Source organism: Rhinoraja longicauda, chromosome 24, assembly GCF_053455715.1.
Source record: "Rhinoraja longicauda isolate Sanriku21f chromosome 24, sRhiLon1.1, whole genome shotgun sequence".
NCBI lineage: Eukaryota > Metazoa > Chordata > Chondrichthyes > Rajiformes > Arhynchobatidae > Rhinoraja > Rhinoraja longicauda.
Window position 1 is genome coordinate 35703918 of NC_135976.1, and position 20798 is coordinate 35724715.

Genomic DNA, 20798 nt, shown 5'->3' on the forward strand with positions numbered 1-20798 from the left:
TGCTGGACTGCAGTATCTGCAGATCCTCCCTGCACGTAACATAGAAAATAGGTGCAGGAGGAGGCCATTCAGCCCTTCGAGCCTGTACGCACCGCCATTCAATATGATCATGGCTGATCTTCCACAATCAGTACCCCGTTCCTGCTTTCCCCCATATCCCTTGATTCTGTTAGCCCTAAGAGCTAAATCTAATTCTTGAATAGATCCAGTGAATTGGCCTCCACTGCCTCCTGTGCCAGAGAATTCCACAGATTCACAACTCTCTGGGTGAAAAACTATTTTCACTGCTGACTATTAACATCACAGTGTGGGAGGGAAGATAGATACAAAGCTGGTTTACACCGAAGATGGACACAGAGTGTTGGAGTAACAGCAGGTCAGGCAGCATCTGTGGAGAAAAGGAACGAATGATGTTTTATGTTGTGAACCTTCTTCACACTGATGAAGTCTGTGGGGGTGGGATGTAGGGGGGGGGGGTGTGGGGGGAGGGATTGTGGAAGAGGGGTGGGGTGGGGAGGAGGGGTGTGAGGTGTGGAGGAGGGGTGTGAGGTGTGGAGGAGGGGGGTGGGATGGAGGAGGGAGGGTGGGGTGTGGAGGGGGGTTGGGCGACTGGTTCCCGCGGTGCTGACGGATCTGTGTGGGACCTGCAGGCGTGGGCGTTGGAGACGGGCAAGTACCAGGAGGGCATTGACGAGCCCGACCCCGCCAAGTGGAAGGCCCAGCTCCGCTGCGCACTCAACAAGAGCCGCGAGTTCAACCTCGTCTACGATGGCACCAAGGAGGTGCCCATGAACCCACTGAAGATCTACCAGGTGTGTGACATCCCTCAGCCCAGTGGGGTGCACAGCAACCCAGGTAGGTCTCGTCCGCCCCCTCCCCCCCTCTCCCCCCCCTTTATCCCCTCCCTCCTCCCCCCCTTCCCCCTCCCTCCTCCCCTCCCCCTTCCCACGCAGTTCATGGGCAGAACGTACAGACTCCGTATAGACAGCACCCGTAGTCCTACACAAAAAGCTGGAGTCACTCAGTGGGACAGGCAGCATCTCTGGAGGGAAGGAATGGGTGACTTTTCAGGTCGAAACCCTTCCTCACACCGTAGTCAGGATTGAATCCGGGTCTCTGGTGCTGTGCGGCAGCAACTCTGCCACTGCGCCACCCCAACCCATCTATGCCAACTACAATGCCCCATCGACATGCCCCACCTGCTGGCGTTTGCGCTGTATCCTCTACCCTGCCCCAATCCCCGCACCTGTCCATGTGTCCGTCCCTCTTCACTGTCCCCCACACGTTACCTGTCCGCGTGTCCGTCCATCTACACTGTCCCCCTACATGTACCTGTCCATGTGTCCATCCCTCTACACTGTCCCCCTACACGTATCTGGCCATGTGTCCGTCCCTCTACACTGTCCCCCTACATGTTCCTGTCCATGTGTCTGTCCCTCTACACGGTCCCACACATGTACGTGTCCATGTGTCCATCCCTCTACACTGTCCCCTTACATGTACCTGTCCATGTGTCCGTCCCTCTACTGTCCCCCACACGTATGTGTCCGTGGGTCCATCCCTCTACACTGTCCCCTACACGTACCTGTCCATGTGTCCGTCCTTCTACACTGTCCCCATCGCTGACCTGTTGCCGTGTGACCGCAGGCTCGGTTCCCTGGGAGGAGAACGACGTGGACCTGGAGGACGAGGAGGATGAGGACTCGTCACAGTCGCAGGTGGAGGTGAGACACGGGAATGTGCAGCATCTCGGCCCATCCCTCACGCCCCATAAATGCCCCAACGCAGCCCATTTTGGCAACTGGGTTAGCACGGGCTAGATGGGCCAAAGGGGGTCACTGTAGGCGTGTGCGTCCACGTATGTCTGGGTGTGTGTGTCTATGCGCGTGTCTATGTGTGTACGTGTGTATCTATTTGCGTGTGTCTGTGTTTATGTGTGTGTGTCTCTATATGCGTGTGTTAGTGTGTTTGCATCTGTGTGCGTGTGTGTCTCTGTGTGTCTATGTGTGTTCGACTGTGTGTCTCCGTGTGCGTGTGTCTCTGTGTGTGTGTATCTGTGCGCGTGCGTCTCTCTATGTCACTGTGTGTGTGTCTGTTCGTGTGTCTCTATGTCACTCTGTGTGTGTGTCTCTATGTCTCTCTCTCTGTCTCTCTCTGTGTCTCTATGTCACTCTCTGTGTGTGTGCGTGTGTCTCTATGTCACTGTGTGTGTTTCTGTGCGTGTGTCTCTATGTCACTGTGTGTGTGTGTGCGTGTCTCTCTCTGTGTGTGTGTCTGTGTGTGTGTGTGTGCGTGTCTCTCTCTATGTCACTGTGTGTGTGTGCGTGTGCCACTCTGTGTGTGTGTGTGCGTGTCTCTCTCTGTGTGTGTGTCTGTGTGTGTGTGTGTGTGTGCGTGTCTCTCTCTATGTCAGTGTGTGTGTGCGTGTGCCACTCTGTGTGCGTGTGTGTGTGTGTGTCTGTGTGTGTGTGTGTGTGTGTCTGTGTGTGTGTGTGTGCGTGTGTCTCTCTGTCACTGTGTGCCTGTACTGATCTGCCCTATCTTTTACACAGATGCAAGAGAGCTTCCCGTTTCTCAACTTAAACGGTAAGTGCCCCTAGTTCTTGCGCTGAATCTAATCTGTGGCCAAGCCCTTTGCAGCTGTTAGTAAATAGCAATGCTCAAGTCCATTCCACCCCAGGTGTCTAGCCGAGCAGACGAGAGGGCAGCAGTGGGGGAGGTTTCAGACACTTTCACTTTGCAGGGTCTCAGCTCGAAACATCGTCGTTCCCCTCCACAGATGCTGCCCGTCCCGCTGAGTCTCGGCAGCAGATTGTGTGTTGTTGGTGACTGAGGGTAGAGTGGGTGGAGCCGGGCAAGGCACTGAAGACAGACATAGAGTGCTGGAGTAACTCAGCGGGTCAGGCAGCATAGCTGGAGAAAAGGAATGGGTGACGTTTTGGGTCGAGACCCTTCTTCAGACTGAAGAAGGGTCTTAACCCGAAACGTCACCTATCCATGTTCTCCACAGATGCTGCCTGACCCGCTGAGTTACTCCAGCACTCTGTGTTTTCTTGGTGTTTTTATAAATGGGGAAATGGAAGCTAAACTCAGGGATGTTGTGATGAGCCAGGTCTGCTGTAAGGGATGTGATGGGCGCTATGTAAGTGAAGGTTGGCACTGAGCAGTGTTGGTGAGGTTGTGATGTTTGTGGATGCAGACTCCCCCATGCCCCCCGCGAGCGTGTCCAGCTGCTCCCCCAGCGAGTGGATCAAGGCCGACCCTGACATCGCCCTCCACCAGGACGTCCCCCTGCCCACCGAGATGTTCAGCACGCCCGAGACATGGATCAGCTCGCTGCCCAGTGAGTACTGCCCGCCCGGCATGCCCGGCCCCCCCCACGCCCGGCACACCCGCCCACACCCCACCCACACCCAGCCACCCACCCGCCTCACCCATGCCCGGCACACCCGCCCACCCCACGCCCACTCACACACACCCACGCCGACCCACACCCCCCCACCCACGCCCGAGACATGGATCAGCTCGCTGCCCAGTGAGTACTGCCCGCCCGGCATGCCCGGCCCCCCCACGCCCGGCACACCCGCCCACACCCCACCCACACCCAGCCACCCACCCGCCTCACCCATGCCCGGCACACCCGCCCACCCACGCCCACTCACACACACCCACGCCGACCCACACCCCCCCACCCACGCCCGAGACATGGATCAGCTCGCTGCCCAGTGAGTACTGCCCGCCTGGCACACCCGCCCACGCCCGGCACCCCCACGCCCGGCACACCCGCCCACACCCCACCCACACCCAGCCACGCCCACCTGCACCCCCCCACCCACGCCCGGCACATCCACCTGCACCCGCCCACACCTGGCACACCCGCGCCCCACCCACACACCCCCACGCCCGTGACATGGATCAGCTCGCTGCCCAGTGAGTACTGCCCGCCCGGCACACCCGCCCACGCCCGGCACACCCGCGCCCACCCACACCCCCTCCACCCACGCCCACCTGCACCCCCCCACCCACGCCCGGCACATCCACCTGCACCCGCCCACACCTGGCACACCCGCGCCCCACCCACACCCCCCCACGCCCGAGACATGGATCAGCTCGCTGCCCAGTGAGTACTGCCCGCCCGGCACACCCGCCCACGCCCGGCACACCCACCCACACCCAGCCACCCACCCGCCTCACCCATGCCCGGCACACCCGCCCACCCACGCCCACTCACACACACCCACGCCGACCCACACCCCCCCACCCACGCCCGAGACATGGATCAGCTCACTGCCCAGTGAGTACTGCCCGCCCGGCACGCCCACCCACACCCACAGCTGCTCCCACCCGCACCCCCTCACCTGCACCCCGCATCCCCCGCACCCTGCCTGAGAGGCAGCACCTCTGCCTGCTGTGCCACCCGGCTGTGTATCATATCATATATCTACAGCCGGAAACAGGCCTTTTCGGCCCTCCAAGTCCGTGCCGCCCAGCGATCCCCGTACATTAACACTATCCTACACCCACTAGGGACAATTTTTACATTTACCCAGCCAATTAACCTACATACCTGTACGTCTTTGTACGTCACACGTGACCCCCGGCTGTACACACGTGACCTGCGGCTGTACACACGTGACCCTCGGCTGTGTACACACGTGACCCCCGGCTGTACACATGTGACCCCCACCTTGTACACATGTAACCCCCAGCTGTACACACGTGACCCCCTGCTGTGTACACACGTGAGCCCGCGGCTGTACACACGTGCCCCCTGGTGGGCGCTGGGATCTGATCGTCCTCTTGCTGCTGTGCCCACCAGTGACTGACCTGGAGATCCAGTTCCAGTACCGGGGCAAGGAGCTGGGCCCCCCGCTCACCGTCAGCAACCCCCAGGGCTGCCGGCTGTTTTACGGGGACCTGGGTCCCATGCCCAACCAGGAGGAGCTGTTCGGCCCGGTGTCACTGGAGCAGATCCGCTTCCCACCCACCGACCACATCGTCAACGAGAAGCAACGGCTCTTCACCAGCCGCCTGCTGGACGTGATGGACCGCGGGCTGATCCTGGAGGTGAGCGGGCACGCCATCTATGCCGTGCGGCTGTGCCAGTGCAAGGTGTACTGGTCGGGGCCCTGCGCCGGGGGCAACGCCGGCCCACACGTCATCGAGCGGCAGAAGAAGGTCAAGCTCTTCTGTCTGGAGACCTTCCTGAGCGGTGAGTTCAGTCCGTGACCGACGGGGCAGAATTAAACATAGAAGCGTTGATAATGTACCTTCTGTACCTCTTGCCCGATGGGAGAGGGGAGGAGAGAGAGTGGCCGGGGTGAGACAGGTCCTTGATTCTGCTACTGGCCTTGCCGAGGCAGCGTGAGGTGTAGATGGAGTCAATGGGAGGGAGGTTGGTTTGTGTGATGGTCTGGGCTGCTGGCCTTGCCGAGGCAGCGTGAGGTGTAGATGGAGTCAATGGGAGGGAGGTTGGTTTGTGTGATGGTCTGGGCTGCTGGCCTTGCCGAGGCAGCGTGAGGTGTAGATGGAGTCAATGGAAGGGAGGTTGGTTTGTGCGATGGTCTGGGTTGTGTCCACAATTTGCTGCAATTTCTTGCATGGAGCTGTTTCCAAACCAAGCTGTGATGCATCCCGATAAAATGCTTTCTCTGGTGCATCTGTAGAAGTTGGTGAGAGTTGTAGTGGACATACCAAACGTCCTAAGCCTTCTAAGGAAGGCTCGACGAAATCAGTGGCATTACACACTTTTGTGTATTATTCTGATGCACTCAAGCCTTAAACTTCAAAACATAGAAAATAGATGCAGGAGGCGGCCATTCGGCCCTTCGAGCCAGCACCGCCATTCAATATGATCATGGCTGATCATCCACAATCAGTACCCCGTTCCTGCTTTTTCCCCATACCCCCTGATTCCATTAGCCCCAAGAGCTAAATCTAACTCTCTCTTGAAAACATTAGCTGAAAAAATTAGGCCATTGGCTCCAGATTCCCTTCAGGACATTCCCTCCATCCCTGACCTCCCATTTACCTCATCACAGACCTTGGAACTATCTTCATCAGGTCATAAGTGATGGGAGCAGAATTAGGCCATTCGGCCCATCAAGTCTACTCCGCCATTCAATCATGGCTGATCTATCTCTCCCTCCTAACCCCATTCTCCTGCCTTCTCCCCATAATCCCTGACACCCGCACTGATCAAGAAAGTTTAAACAGTGCGGAAACAGTCCACACCGACCAATGTTCACCCACACACGAGCACCCTGTGGGTCAGAATATGGTTGTACAACAAGAATTGCAGAGGGGAGGGAGGGGGAGGAGGAGGGAGAGAGGGGGATGGGGAGAGAGAGGGAAAGGTGGAGGGAGAGAGGGGGAGGAGGAGGGAGAGAGGGGGATGGGGATGGGGAGCGAGAGGGAGAGGGAGAGAGGGGGAAAAGGAGGAGGGAGAGTGGGGGAGAAAGAGGGAGGGGAGAGGGGGGAGGGTGAGAGAGGGCCTCGCAGAACCAGTCGGAGAAAAGCAGAACTTCTTTAAAGTGGGAGGCACAAGGAACTGCAGATGCTGGAATCTTGAGTAAAGCACAAAGTGCTGGAGTAACTCAGCGGGTCAGGCAGCAGCTGCGGTGGGAGATGGGCAGCAGAAGTATTGGGTCGTGGTCCTTGCACGGACTGATTCTGCAGATGCTGCCTGACCCGTTGACTTCCTCTAGCACGTTGTTATGGAGTCATAGAGTGATACAGTGTGGAAACAGGCCCTTCGGCCCAACTTGCCCACACCGGCCAACATGTCCCAGCTACACTAGTCCCAACTGTACCTGTCTGTTTCTCAACTGTGCCTCAACGATCTCCTCTGGCAGCTCGTTCCATACACCCACCACCCTTTGTGTGAAAAAGTTACCCCTCAGATTCCTATTAAATCTTTCCCCCTTCGCCTTGAACCTGTGTCCTCTGGTCTTCGATTCCCCTACTCTGGGCACGAGACTCTGTGCATCGTTCTGTGTTTCGCTCATGATGCCAGCGTCCACGGTTCCTCCCGTCTCTCGGTTACTTGTTGTGTGGCTCCACTGTGATTCCGTTGCAACCCAGTGATAAAAAGCCGCTCTCTGTCACGCTTAGGGTTGCCAACTTCCTCACTCCCAAATACGGGACAAGGTGACGTCACCGCCCCGCGCCCCACGTCACCTCACCCCCAGCCAGCGGCCCGGGCGGCCGCCATTGGTGGAGCGGGAGCACGTGGCCGCTGGCTGGGTGAGGTCACGTGGGGCGCGGGGCGGTGACGTCACCCTTTGTCCCGTATTTGGGAGTGAGGAAGTTGGCAACCCTACTAAAACGGGACAAGGGCAATCCCGGACGGGACAAACCAATTCAGCCCAAAATACGGGATGTCCCGGCTGATACGGGACAGTTGGCGAACCTAGTCACGCTCCAAGTGTTTGATGGCGATTGTCCGATTGCAGATCTGATTGACCGGCAGAAGGGCCAGAGTAACAAGGTCCCCTCGTTCGAGATCTACATGTGCTTCGGTGAGGAGTGGCCAGATGGGAAACCCAAGGACAAGAAGCTGATTATGGTGCAGGTAACAAAGGAAGATCTGCTGACCTCGTTGCTTTTGCAACTCATTGATGTGATCAAAGTAATGGCAGCCAATGCAGGCAGACGGGCGGGCGGGCGGGCGGGCGGGCGGGCAGGGTGGTGAAGAGTGAGCTCGGCCAAACACTGGGATGTTCAATAACACCATGCGAGTTCACCAGTTATAGGAGTAGAATCAGGCCATTCGGTCCATCGAGTCCACTCCGCCATTCAATGATGGCTGATCCCTGCCTCCTCATCCCACCTCCCTGCCTTCTCCCCATAACCCCTAATATGAGGCTATTAAATATGCAGGGAATAGAGGGATATTAGTGTTGTGACTGCATGGTAACTACGTTTCGTTCAAACTTGTTTTGGATGACAAAGTTATTCTGTTCCACACGGATCATGAGCACGCAGATGAGATCGGTTTAACTTGGCACAAACATTGTGGGCTGAAGGGCCTGTTCCTGTGCCGTGCTGTTCCATGAAACATGCTCACCAGTTATCGGAATAGAATTAGTCCATTCGGCCCATCGAGTACACTCCGCCATTCAATCATGCCTGATCTCTGCCTCCTGATCCCATTTCCCTGACACCCGTTCTAATCAAGAATTTGTCTGTCTCTGCCTTAGAACTATCCCCTGACTTGTGGCCTCCACAGCCCTCTGTGGCAATGAGTTCCACAGATTCACCACCCTCTGACTAAAGAAGTTCCTCCTCACCTCCTTTATAAAAGAACATCCTTTAATTCTGAGGCTGTGCCCTCTGGTCCTAGACTCTCCCACCAGTGGAAACATCCTCTCCACATCCACTCTATCCAGGTCTTTTCAATGAGGTACTTCCTCGTGGGTGTAAATCACCACCACGTTTACACCCTTGGTTTAGTTGAGTTTATTGTCACGTGTACTGAGGTACAGTGGAAAGCTTTTGCTGTGTGCTGTCCAGTCAGTGGAAAGACTATACATGATTATATTTGAACCATTTACAGTGTACAAATATAGGATAAAGGACAAGTTATAACTAAAGGATAAGCTACACCTTGCGAACAGTCTCAGTTTGTGGACTCCATCAGTCCACTTACAAAGATGGACACAAAATGCTGGAATAACGCAGCGGGTCAGGCAGCATCTCTGGAGAGAAGGAATGGCTGATGTTTCGGGTCAAGACCCATCTTCAGACTTGACCCATTCCTTCTCTCCAGATGCTGCCTGACCCGCTGAGTTACTCCAGCATTTTGTGTCCAGCTTTTCACTCCACCTTGGTACACGTGCCAATCAGCTGATGTGTGAGTAGTGTGAATGGGTGCTTACTGGTTAGCATTGACCCGGTGGGCTGAAGGGCCTGTTTTCGTGCTGGTCTTCCCGGTCTGACGTGTGCGTCTCCCGCAGGTTGTACCGATAGTTGCACGGATGATCTACGAGATGTTTACCGGGGAGTTCACTCGCTCCTTCGACAGCGGCAGCATCCGGCTGCAGATCTCGACGCCAGACATCAAGGACAACATCGTGACCCACCTGAAACAGCTGTACCACCTGCTGCACACCACGCAGGGACACGAGCCCTGGCCTGTGCAGTCCCCAGCCATGCACATGGCACCCCCGCTGCCAGTGCAGTAAGCTGCACTGACCACCCCCCCCCCTGGCAGGAGCAGTGCACCTGCCCTGCAACATTGCAGCTGCCTTGGAGCAGTACACCTGCCCTGCAACATGCAGCTGCCTTGCAGCAGTGCACCTGCCCTGCAACGATGCAGCTGCCTTGGAGCATTGCAGCTGCCTTGCAACGACGCATCTGCCTTGCAGCAATGCAGCTACCTTGCAGCAGTGCAGCTGCCCTGCAGTGATGCATCTGCCCTGCAGTGATGCATCTGCCTTGCAGTGATGCACCTGCCTTGCAGTAGTGCAGCTGCCTTGCAACGATGCACCTGCAGCATTGCATCTGCCTTGCAACAGTGCAGCTGCCCTGCAGCGAGTCGCAAGTTCCAGCAAGTGAACTTTCTGCATTTCACCGACCTTGGTTGGTATGTTTGCTGCACCAGTGGCCATACAAGATCCCATATTGTGCCAAAATGATTTTATTCCATTCAGCCGAGCTCTCACAGAACGTGTTGTCCCATGTTTTGTGTACCTGTTCTCTCTGTGCCTCCAACCTTAGTCGGCAACTCAATGCGAGGAGCGTGACTGTCCATCCTTCCAGCAAATTAACCCCCGGTCATACAGTCCGACAACGAGATTGGACTTTGTTCTTATCAAAAAACAGCCCAACCAGAGAGTAGGAGAGAGCGTTTAACGTTGAGAACCATTAACATTCGTGATTAATGAACGTTAACACTTTCATTGAGTGCCGTTTGTTGACGCGCTCGTGAAATGTGCTTTTGAAAAGCCTGTTAATAGAATCCTCCTTTTTACAAGTTCCAGCCTGTTGTGCCTTGGATATTTTCTATTGTAGTTTTTTAACATAATAACAGAAGAATGAAAGAATGAGAAGATAAAACAAGATTGGTTTTACAATTCAGATGCTAATTGGCCCCCACTGCCCTCTGAGGCAGAGAATTCCACAGATTCACAATTCTCTTGACTGAAAAAGTTTCTCCTCATCCAAGTAGTTATCTCCACTCTTGCAGAAGGGAATAACTAGTTAGTGTGTTGTAGCCGCTGTTTGCGGAGTTACAGGTAGTCCCTCGTGTTTAAGTATTCACTGCAAACACTAATATATCGTACGTTCTGAGAAGATTTTACAGTGAGGAACGCTTCAAGATTATATTGTAACCTGCAGAGACGAGGCTGGAAGCAAGAATGCTCAACAATGATCATTTCAGTTGCAGAATTAATTTTAGCAAATCATTTAGTTAGACCAATAAAGCTGTGCTTGACACCAATGGATTTAACTTCCACTCAGCACGTGAACAATGTGATTTTTATGGATTCCGGTACTTGCTGTGTATTTGAAAGTGCTGTCCTATTAAATTGTAACTTTTAAAAATCTTTTTATAGTCCTGTGATTATTTACAGTAAGGTTTCACAGTGTTCAGTGCGTGGGATGTCCAGTTTTATAAGAAGATAACTGCAGATGCTGGTACAAATCGAAGGTATTTATACACCTGAATCTAACAGCAGGCAGAAGATAGACACAAAATGCTGGAGTAACTCAGCAGGTCAGGCAGCATCTCGGGAGAGAAGGAATGGGTGACGTTTCGGGTCGAGACCCTTCTTCAAAGGGCTGTCCAGTTTTTCCGTTCTCACTGAGCCCACAGCTAACAACGGCCAGTTTCCTTTATCATCGTTACATTTATGCATATCTTTCATTCACTTGTTCTATATCTCTACATCACTATCTATATCTCCCGCCTCCCTTTCCCCTGACTCTCAGTCTGGAGAAGGGTCTCGACCCGAAACGTAACCTATCCATGTTCTCCACAGATGCTGCCTGACCCGCTGAGTTACTCCAGCACTCTGTGAAACGTCACCTATCCATGTTCTCCACAGATGCTGCCTGACCCGCTGAGTTACTCCAGCACTCTGTGAAACGTCACCTATCCATGTTCTCCACAGATGCTGCCTGACCCGCTGAGTTACTCCAGCACTCTGTGAAACGTCACCTATCCATGTTCTCAGAGTGCTGGAGTAACTCAGCGGGCCAGGCAGCATCTGTGGAGAACATGGATAGATGATCTCTTAAGATAGATAGAGCTCTTAAGGATAGTGGAGTCAGGGGGTATGGGGAGAAGGCAGGAACGGGGTACTGATTGAGAATGATCAGCCATGATCACATTGAATGGCGGTGCTGGCTCGAAAGGGCCAAATGGCCTCCTCCTGCACCTATTGTCTATTGTGACGTTTCTGGTCAAAACTGAAGTGTTTTGGTCCCAACCTGAGACGTCACCTGCCCGTGTCCCACACAGACGCTGCCCGACCACAACCCTCGTGGCAGCACGTTCCAGGCACATGGATTTCAGGAAGATATTTGATAAAGTCTGCATTCCTCCCGTGGCGCTGACGGAGAGGGAGAACTTCTGACACTCCGCGATCACAATTGTCGCCACCACCAGCATGATGCCACGATAAACTAGTCTCTGCCGGCCCGCGATCCATGTCCCTCCACTCACTGCATATCCATGCGCCTGTCTAAATGCCTCTTAAACACCACGATCGTATCTGCCCCCCCCCCCCCCCACCCCTGGCAGCATGTTCCAGCCCCTACCCCCCCCCCCCCCCCCACCCCTGGCAGCATGTTCCAGCCCCTACCCCCACCCCTAACCCCCCCCACCCCTGGCAGCATGTTCCAGCCCCCACCTCCACCCCCACCCCTGGCAGCATGTTCCAGCCCCTACCCCCACCCCTAACCCCCCCCACCCCTGGCAGCATGTTCCAGCCCCTACCCCCCCCCCCCCCCACCCCTGGCAGCATGTTCCAGCCCCTACCCCCACCCCTGGCAGCATGTTCCAGCCCCTACCCCCACCCCTAACCCCCCCCCACCCCTGGCAGCATGTTCCAGCCTCCACCCCCACCCCTGGCAGCATGTTCCAGCCCCTACCCCCACCCCTAACCCCCCCCACCCCTGGCAGCATGTTCCAGCCCCTACCCCCACCCCTACCCCCCCCCACCCCTGGCAGCATGTTCCAGCCCCCACCTCCACCTCCACCCCCACCCCTGGCAGCATGTTCCAGCCCCTACCCCCACCTACTCCCATCCCCACCCCTACCCCCACCCTCACCTCCACCCCCATCCCTGGCAGCGTGTTCCAGCCCCCACCCCCCTCTGTGTAAAACACTTGCCCCACGGGTGGGGGGGGGGTGGTGGGGTGGTGGGTGGGTGGGTGGGTGGTGGGGGGGTGGGTGGGTGGGGGGGTGGGTGGGTGGGTGGGGGGGGGGGGGTGGGTGGGTGGGGGGGTGGGTGGGGGGGGGGGTGGGTGGGTGGGGTGGGGGGGGGGATTGCTCTGACTGTCTAAGCCTCTCATAATTTTACACACCTCACTGAGTTCCAATTAACTTAGTGGCATCACGGTGGCGCAGCGGTAGAGTTGCCGCCTTACAGCGAATGCAGCGCCGGAGACTCAGGTTCGATCCCGACTACGGGCTCTGTCTGTACGGAGTTTGTACGTTCTCCCCGTGACCTGCGTGGGTTTTCTCCGAGATCTTCGGTTTCCTCCCACACTCCAAAGACGTACAGGTTTGTAGGTTAATTGGCCTGGTAAGTGTAAAAATGGTCCCTAGTGTGTGTCGGATAGTGTTAGTGTGCGGGGATCGCTGGTCAGTGCGGACTCGGTGGGCCGAAGGGCCTGTTTGTGCGCTGTATGTGTACAGTAAACTAGACTTCAGGTGTAGGTGTGGAGTCCGTGACCCCCACCTTGTGATGGGCACGTTCAATGTCAGGGCTGATTCACAGAGAGTCACGCTTTCAAACGCAGTTGGTCATTTATTAACAAAAACATTCGAAAACCAAGATAAAATGCTGACAACACAAAGAGCGAAGCTGGGTTAGAGGGAGTCGGAATCAAGTGGGAATATATTGAGTCTCACCTTGGATCAGACGCCTTTGGGACAGCATGCCGGCCATTCTCAGCTATGGGTTAGTGTTGGGCCTTCTCGCCGGCGCTTACACAAGTAGTGGTAAGTACCAACTACCTCTCATGTGTTCCTATGGAGATGGTGAGGGAATCATGTTGGGCTGAATGGCCAATCTTACCTTGAGAGTCCTGCCCTGCTGATGGCCAATGTATCTGCTCTGTCTGTGTCCAGACACAAAACGCTGGAGTAACTCAGCGGGACAGGCAGCATCTCTGGAGAGAATGAATGGGTGACGTCTCGGGTCGAGACACAGTTCATTTCTTCTCCCCTCTTCACCACTTGAGTCTGAAGAAGGGTCTCGACCCGAAACGTCACCCATTCCTTCTCTCCAGAGATGCTGCCTGTCCCGCTGAGTTACTCCAGCATTTTGTGCCTATCTACGGTTTAAACCAGCATCCTCCCTACAAATAACATAGTACGTATCAATCTCGACTTTTAGACTTTAGAGATACAGTGTGGGAACACGGCCCTTCGTCACACCGAGTCCACGCCGACCAAAGCGTTAGATTTAGCTCTGCGGGCTAAGGAATCGGGGGATATGGGGAGAAAGTAGGAACGGGGTACTGATTTTGGATGATCAGCCATGATTATATTGAATGGCGGCTCTGGCTCGAAGGGCCGAATGGCCTCCTCCTGCACTTAATTTCTGTGTTTCTCTGGCGCTGTAAGGCAGCAACTCTACTACCGTGCCGCCCCGAACTCCAGCCCTTGACAGCTCCACCCTGCGAAGCAGATCCTGACTGTATTCTATCTCTACCTCCTAAAGTGCTGAAGGTCCGACCTGAAACGTCACCTATCCACGTTCTCCACAGATGCTGACTGACCCGCTGAGTTACTCCAGCACTCTGTGAAACGCCACCTATCCATGTTCTCCACAGATGCTGCCTGACCCACTGAGTTACTCCAGCACTCTGTGAAACGTCACCTATCTATGTTCTCCACAGATGCTGCCTGGCCCGCTGAGTTACTCCAGCACTCTGTCTTTATATGTAACCAGCTGTTGCTTTTGCCATTGCATTAGTTTAGCTTTGCAAGGCCATTGGTAAATTAAAATATTTGAAGCCAATGTTTCTCTCGTTACTCTCCGGAAACCCTGTCACAGTCATGCGGGATGTCACACAGTCGTGGTCACGCCTCAGTCGAGCACAGGCTTGGCGTTGAACACGCTTTCACGGAAAGAATGTCCTGGTATTTATGCGACATTGATGGAACGGAATACTTCATTGTCACCTGTGACAAGGCACAGTCAAACTCTTCGCTTGTCAAACAACAGTCGCCACATAGGGGGCTTGCAAAGTGCTCCCCGCTGGCCTCCCCCCTCCCCTCCCCCTCCCTCTCCCCTCCCCTCCCCCTCCCTCCCCTCCCCCCACATCCCCTCCCTCCCCTCCCCCCCTCCCCTCCCCCCACCTCCCCTCCCCCACCCACCTCCCCTCCCCTCCCCCACCACCTCCCCTCCCCCACCTCCCCTCCCCTCCCCCCCACCTCCCCTCCCCTCCCCCCACCTCCCCCACCACCTCCTCTCTCCCCTCCCCCCCCCCTCCCCCCCCCCCTCACCCCCCCCCCCCTCACCCCCCCCCCCCCTCACGGCCCCCCACGCCCCGTCCTACTTTGCTCTCCATACATCTCAATTCAAGAATCAAGCCAAGCATTTTGGAGCCGGTGCCTTACATTGTGATCTCAACAACAGTCAGGCAGCCGTGTGATGTTTAACACAGAGCGTAGGAAGGAATTGCAGGTGCCGGTTTACACTAAAGATAGACACAAAATGCCGGAGTAACGAACTCAGCGGGACAGGCAGCATCTCTGGAGAGAAGGAATGGGTGACGTTTCGGGTCGAGACCCTTCCTCTCCCTTAACACGATGGATGTGTTCTTCAGTATTTCTACAGAAACGTAGCGCGCTCGGTGTCCTATGGAAGCCTAAAAATCTGGAACAGGAGTGCGGAGAATCACATTGCAGCAAGGAAGAATCCCGTGAGATTTTTAAAGACGATAAAAAAACAGTAAGGACCAAGTTGTGAGGTTCTGTTCTGACCATGTAGCCCACCCTCAGACCTGTTATACAGTCATAGAGTGGTACAGTGTGGAAACTGCCCCTTCAGCCCATCTTGTCCACACCGGCCAACAATGTCCCACCTACACTAGTCCCACCTGCCTGCGCTTGGTCCATATCCCTCCAAACCTGTCCTATCCATGTATCTGTCTAACTGCTTCTTAAACGTTGGGATAGTCCCAGCCTCAACTACCTCCTCTGGCAGCCCGTTCCATACACCCACCACCCTCTGTGTGAAAACGTTACCCCTCAGATTCCTATTAAATCTTATCCCCTTCACCTTGAGCCTGTGTCCTCTGGTCCTTGATTCCCCTACTCTGGGCAAGAGACTCTGTGCGTCTCCCCGATCTGTTCCTCTGATGATTTTGTACACCTGTTGTCCCATTCACTCTCTGGGTCAGAGTGACCAGGAGGTGGGTTCCGCTCTCTGCTGGATGAGCACATTGGTTGGCCAGGTGAGCCCCCCCCCCCCCCCCCCCAAGTTCAGGAGGTACACACCTGGGCGTTGTGGTGGTATCAGTGCCTCTGACATGGACACTGCCTTAGTCTGGAATGGCGGAGGTGGCACCAGATAGGGAGGGGACAGGAGGGGGGGGCATGGGAGGGGGGAATGGGAGGGGGGCATGGGAGGGGGGGCACGGGGGGGCATGGGAGGGGGGAATGGGAGGGGGGGCATGGGAGGGGGCATGGGAGGGGGGGCACGGGGGGGCATGGGAGGGGGGCATGGGAGGGGGGGAACGGGGGGCATGGGAGGGGGCGCATGGGAGGGGGGGCTTGGGAGAGGGGGCATGGGAGGGGGGGGCATGGGAGGGGGGCATGGGAGAGGGGGGCATGGGAGGGGAGCACGGGCAGATGCCTTCTTGAACACCCTCCACACGCCTGCAGATTTCTTAATTATTTTTCGTAATTACTACGGGTGTCAGGGGTTACGGAGAGAAGGCAGGAGAATGGGGTTAGGAGGGAGAGATAGATCAGCCGTGGTTGAATGGAGTGGACGTGATGGGCCTCAGACTTCTGAAGAAGGGTCTCGACCCGAAACATCACCCATTCCTTCTCTCCAGAGATGCTGCCTGTCCCGCTGAGTTACTCCAGCATTTTGTGTCGGATAGACACAAGGTTTAGAGGGGAATGGGCCAAATTGTCGGCGGGTGGGACTAGCATAGAAGAGGCATCTTGCTTGCCACGGATGAGTTGGGCCGAAGGGCCAGTTTGCGAGGGTGGGGGACTCCGGGACTCTACGGGGTAACCAGACCCAGTAAGTGCAATAATAATATCCATCGTGCAACTGCATTGGGTTGATCCCTATCGCTGAGGCAGTGGTTAGTGTGCCGTGTTCTCTAGTCTGATGGTGGCTCATTACCAAAGTTGGAGGTATTAAAACCCATCTTTATTCTTTGCAGGAGACATTCTGGGCTGACTACATTCACGGCCGTAAGTACACTCTTGTATCGTTTACTCTTGGCAAAACATTGGTGCACTCACTGTCAGGGGTGTTGCTGGAGGCAGATACGACAGTAGAGCACATGTTTGGATCGGCACATTGACATGGATCACGTGCAGGTAGATAGGTGGTGGGCTTGGCATCATGTTCAGCACAGACATTGTGGGCCGAAGGGCCTGATGTTGTGCTGTGCTGTTGTATTTTCCATGTACAGCTGCATGGGCTGAGTTCGTGCATACCCTGGGGTGGAGGAGTGATGGATTTAACATGATCTAAGGCTGTCTCCTTGCTTCTAGATCGCTAGCTTTGTGTCACAGTGTGGTGAACACACAGCAGACTGAATAAAACCAGCATGTTCATTGTAGGGCTGATGTTCCCGGAACAAAGCTCACTCACATCTCATCTCATCGATCCATTCCGTTACACGTATGCCTTGTGTATATATATATAAACACACAAAATACTGGAGTAACTCAGCGGGACAGGCAGCATCTCCGGAGAGAAGGAATGGGTGACGTTTCGGGTCGAGACCCTTCTTCAGACTGGTTAGGGATAAGGGAAACGAGAGATATAGACGTTGGTGTGGGGAGATAAAGAACAATGAATGGAAGACGTGCAAAAAAGTAACGATGATAAAGGAAACAGGCCATTGTTGGCTGTTTGTTGGGCGAGAACGAGAAGCTGGTGCGACTTGGGTGGGGGAGGGAGAGAGAGAGAGGGGATGCCGGGGCCACCTGAAGTGAGAGAGATCAATATTGAAGATGGGTGTCGATCTGAAATGTCCCCCATTCCTTCTCTCCAGAGATGCTGCCTGTCCTGCCGAGTTACTCCAGCATTTTGTGTCTATATTCAATATTCAGACCACTGGCCTGTAAGCTGCCCAAGTGACGTACACACACATATATATATATATATATATATATATATATATATATATATATATACATATATATATATAATAATAATAATAATAAGCATTTATTTTATATAGCGCATTATCAGGTGCTCAAAGCGCTTTACATAAACAATCAAACATAAAAACAAACAGACAAACTATCCTAACGGAGAAGCGGCGAATAAACAACGCCAGCGTCCTCTCACGTCAGGGTCCGGCCGGCAGTAGACAACAAAAAGCACACGACACACAGATACAATTTTTACACAATTTTTACACAAACAGCCATCACAGTGATTGCTCTAGGCACACCCTCACTGTGATGGAAGTATATATATAGATATATACACACACACACACATACATATATGTATATATACACACACACACACACACACACATATATATATATATATATATATATATATATACATATATATAGATATATACACACACACACATATCTATACACATACATATATATAATCTATATTTTTTGTATTTGTGAGTATGTGTGTATACACACATCACGTTTATGATATTATTGACAGTGCACTATGTTTCCATATTGCGTTGTGCTGCTGCAAGTAAGAACATCATTGTTCTATCTGGAACCGAGGACAATCAGCACTCTTGACTCGTGACTCTCTTCCAGATAATTCCCATGTGGTTTATCTTCTGGAGACCGGATCGGAAATCCTCAGCGAGCAAAAGAAGATCAACGAACTTCAAACGGAGCTCGCAGAACAGGAGAATGAACTGCTGGACTTGGAAGCCAAGCTTCATCTCAAAATCAAACAGTTGTGGTCACAGTAAAGGATGTGGGAAGTCCCATCAGCAATGGGCATGCAAAGATTGTGGATGGGCTAATTTTGTGTCATCTTTGTAGTCTGCGCTAGAGTTCCAGAGTTGTCCGCACAGGAACAGGCCCTTCTGCCCATCCCGTCTGTGCCTGTCCGCGCTAGCCCACATTAGGATTCATTCTACGGCTTGTTCATTTAAGTGTCTGTCTAAATGCCTCTTAATCTTCATATACATTTCACTTGGTATAACTTAGTTCAGTTGTGTTTAGTTTAGAGTTACGGCACGGATACAGGCTCTTCGGCCCACCGAGTCCATGCTGACCGGCGATCACCCGTTCACACTGGTTCTGTGTTATCCCACTGTCTCATCCACTCCCTGCACACTAGGGGGCAATTTACAGAGGGGCCGATTAACCCACAAACCCACACGTCTTTAGGATGTGGGAGGAAACCGGAGCACCCGGAGGAACCCCACACGGTCACGGGGAGAACGTGCAAACTCCACACAGACAGCACCCGAGGTCAGGATCAAACCCGGGTCTCTGGCGCTGTGAGGCAGCAGCTCTACCTGCTGCGCCCACCACGAGTCCTCATTATTTGGACAGCCGTGGGTTGTTCTCTCTGGAGGATTTCTCCCCACAACCCCCCACCCTGCACCACCACCACCAGGTAGTCTGGTTCCCCTCCCACATCCCACTGATGTGCGGATTTGTAGATTAATTTGTCTTTTGTGTGGAGGGACTGGATGAGAAAGTGAGGTAATATAAGGTCATAAGGGACAGGAGCAGAAGTAGACCATTCGGCCCATCAAGTCTACTCCGCCATTCAATCACGGCTGATTTATCTCTCCCTCCTAACCCCATTTTCCTGCCTTCTCCCCATAACCCCTGACACCCGCACTGATCAAGAATCTGTCTCATGATCTTGTACACCTCTATAAGGTCACCCCTCATCCTCCTGCGCTCCAAGAAATAAAGTCCCAGCCCGCCCAACCTCTCCCTGTGGCTCAGGCCCTCGAGTCCTGGTTGGGATATCACACGATGCTGTTCACTGGGCAGCACTGAATGGATTCATGTTCCTGTGATAGGAGCAGAATTCGGCTATTCGGCCCATCAAGTCGACTCTGCCATTCAATCACGGCTGATCTATCTCTCCTTCCTAACCCCATTCTCCTGCCTTCTCCCCATAACCCCTGACACCCGCACTGATCAACAATCTATCTAAGGTAGACACAAAACACTGGAGTAACTCAGCAGGTCAGGCAGCATCCCTGGAGAGAAGGAATGGGTGACGTTCCGGGTCGAGACCCTTCTCCAGAAGTTCAGACATCAGAGTCTGAAGAAAGGTCTCGACCCAGAACGTCACCCATTCCTTCCCTCCGGAGATGCTGCCTGACCCGCTGAGTTACTCCAGCACTCTGTGAAACGTCACCTATCCATGTTCTCCACAGATGCTGCCTGACCCGCTGAGTTACTCCAGCACTCTGTGAAACATCACCTATCCATGTTCTCCACAGAGTTACCCGCTGAGTTACTCTGGCACTCTGCGAAACGTCGCCTATCTTAGGTTAACTTGGCTTCATAGACATAGAAAATAGGTGCAGGAGGAGGCCATTCGGCCCTTCGAGCCAGCACCGCCATTCATTGTGATCATGGCTGATCATCCACAATCAGTACCCTGTTCCTGCCTTCATGTTCTGCACGGACAGTGTGGGCCGAAGGGCCTGTTCCAGTACTATGTTCTATGACTGTGCAGCCAGCAGTGGGGACGGACGTCCACAAGGACAGTTCTGCAAACCTGACCATGAGTCCCACCGGATCTGCTTCCACATTGGTGCCCAACCCTGGCGACTGCAGACATGCCAGCCACAGACTACAGTCACCCCACACTCCTACATCTACTCCTGCAGCAACATCCCTTACTTTAACAATGATCTCCTTAAACGACTGGCTTTACCTTGTGCTAAACGTTATTCCCTTAGCATGTATCTGTACACTGTGGGCCGCTCGATTGTAATCATGTGTTGTCTTTCCGCTGACTGGATAGCGTGCAACAAAAGCTTCTCACTGTACCTCGGTACACGTGACAATAAACTAAACTGTAACTGAAAGTGACATGTGGCGCTCAAAGTGGCCGTGAGATTCACTCCATTGGACAGACATTTGCAGTGTAAGTAGCAGCCATGGGATCACGTGTGTGAAACCGGGACAATGCAGACACACAAAACCAAACAAACCAAATAACTATCATGTGTAGGAAAATAACTGCAGATGCTGGGACAAATCGAAGGTATCACGGAGTGCTGGAGTAACTCAGCGGGTCAGGCAGCATCTGGGAGAGAAGGAATGGGTGATGTTTCGGGTCAGGCCCTGACATCAGTCTGAAGAAGGGTCTCGACCCGAAATATCACCCATTCCTTCTCTCCTGAGATGCTGCCTGACCTGCTGAGTTACTCCAGCATTTTGTGATACCTTC

The 20798-nt window shown here is 54.1% G+C and overlaps 2 protein-coding genes across 2 annotated transcripts in view; both read left to right on the forward strand.

Moving 5' to 3' along the window:
• The window catches only part of irf6 (interferon regulatory factor 6), a 12526-nt gene extending 2013 nt beyond the window's left edge, over positions 1–10513 (forward strand). Inside the window, exons 2-8 of the mRNA XM_078420348.1 lie at positions 651–855; positions 1648–1724; positions 2553–2586; positions 3200–3343; positions 4820–5212; positions 7455–7573; positions 8958–10513. Of these exons, the coding sequence (XP_078276474.1) occupies positions 651–855; positions 1648–1724; positions 2553–2586; positions 3200–3343; positions 4820–5212; positions 7455–7573; positions 8958–9185 (1200 nt within the window). The 3' untranslated portion in view covers positions 9186–10513. The remainder of the gene's footprint in view (positions 1–650; positions 856–1647; positions 1725–2552; positions 2587–3199; positions 3344–4819; positions 5213–7454; positions 7574–8957) is intronic.
• Positions 10514–12989: 2476 nt separating this feature from the next.
• LOC144605171 (coagulation factor IX-like) lies at positions 12990–20433 on the forward strand. Its single transcript, XM_078420252.1, has 4 exons — positions 12990–13174; positions 15010–15134; positions 16585–16615; positions 18176–20433. Exons 1-4 carry the CDS (start codon positions 13111–13113, stop codon positions 18334–18336), a joined length of 381 nt encoding a protein of 126 aa, XP_078276378.1. The 5' UTR covers positions 12990–13110; the 3' UTR covers positions 18337–20433.
• The last annotated feature ends 365 nt before the right edge of the window (positions 20434–20798 follow it).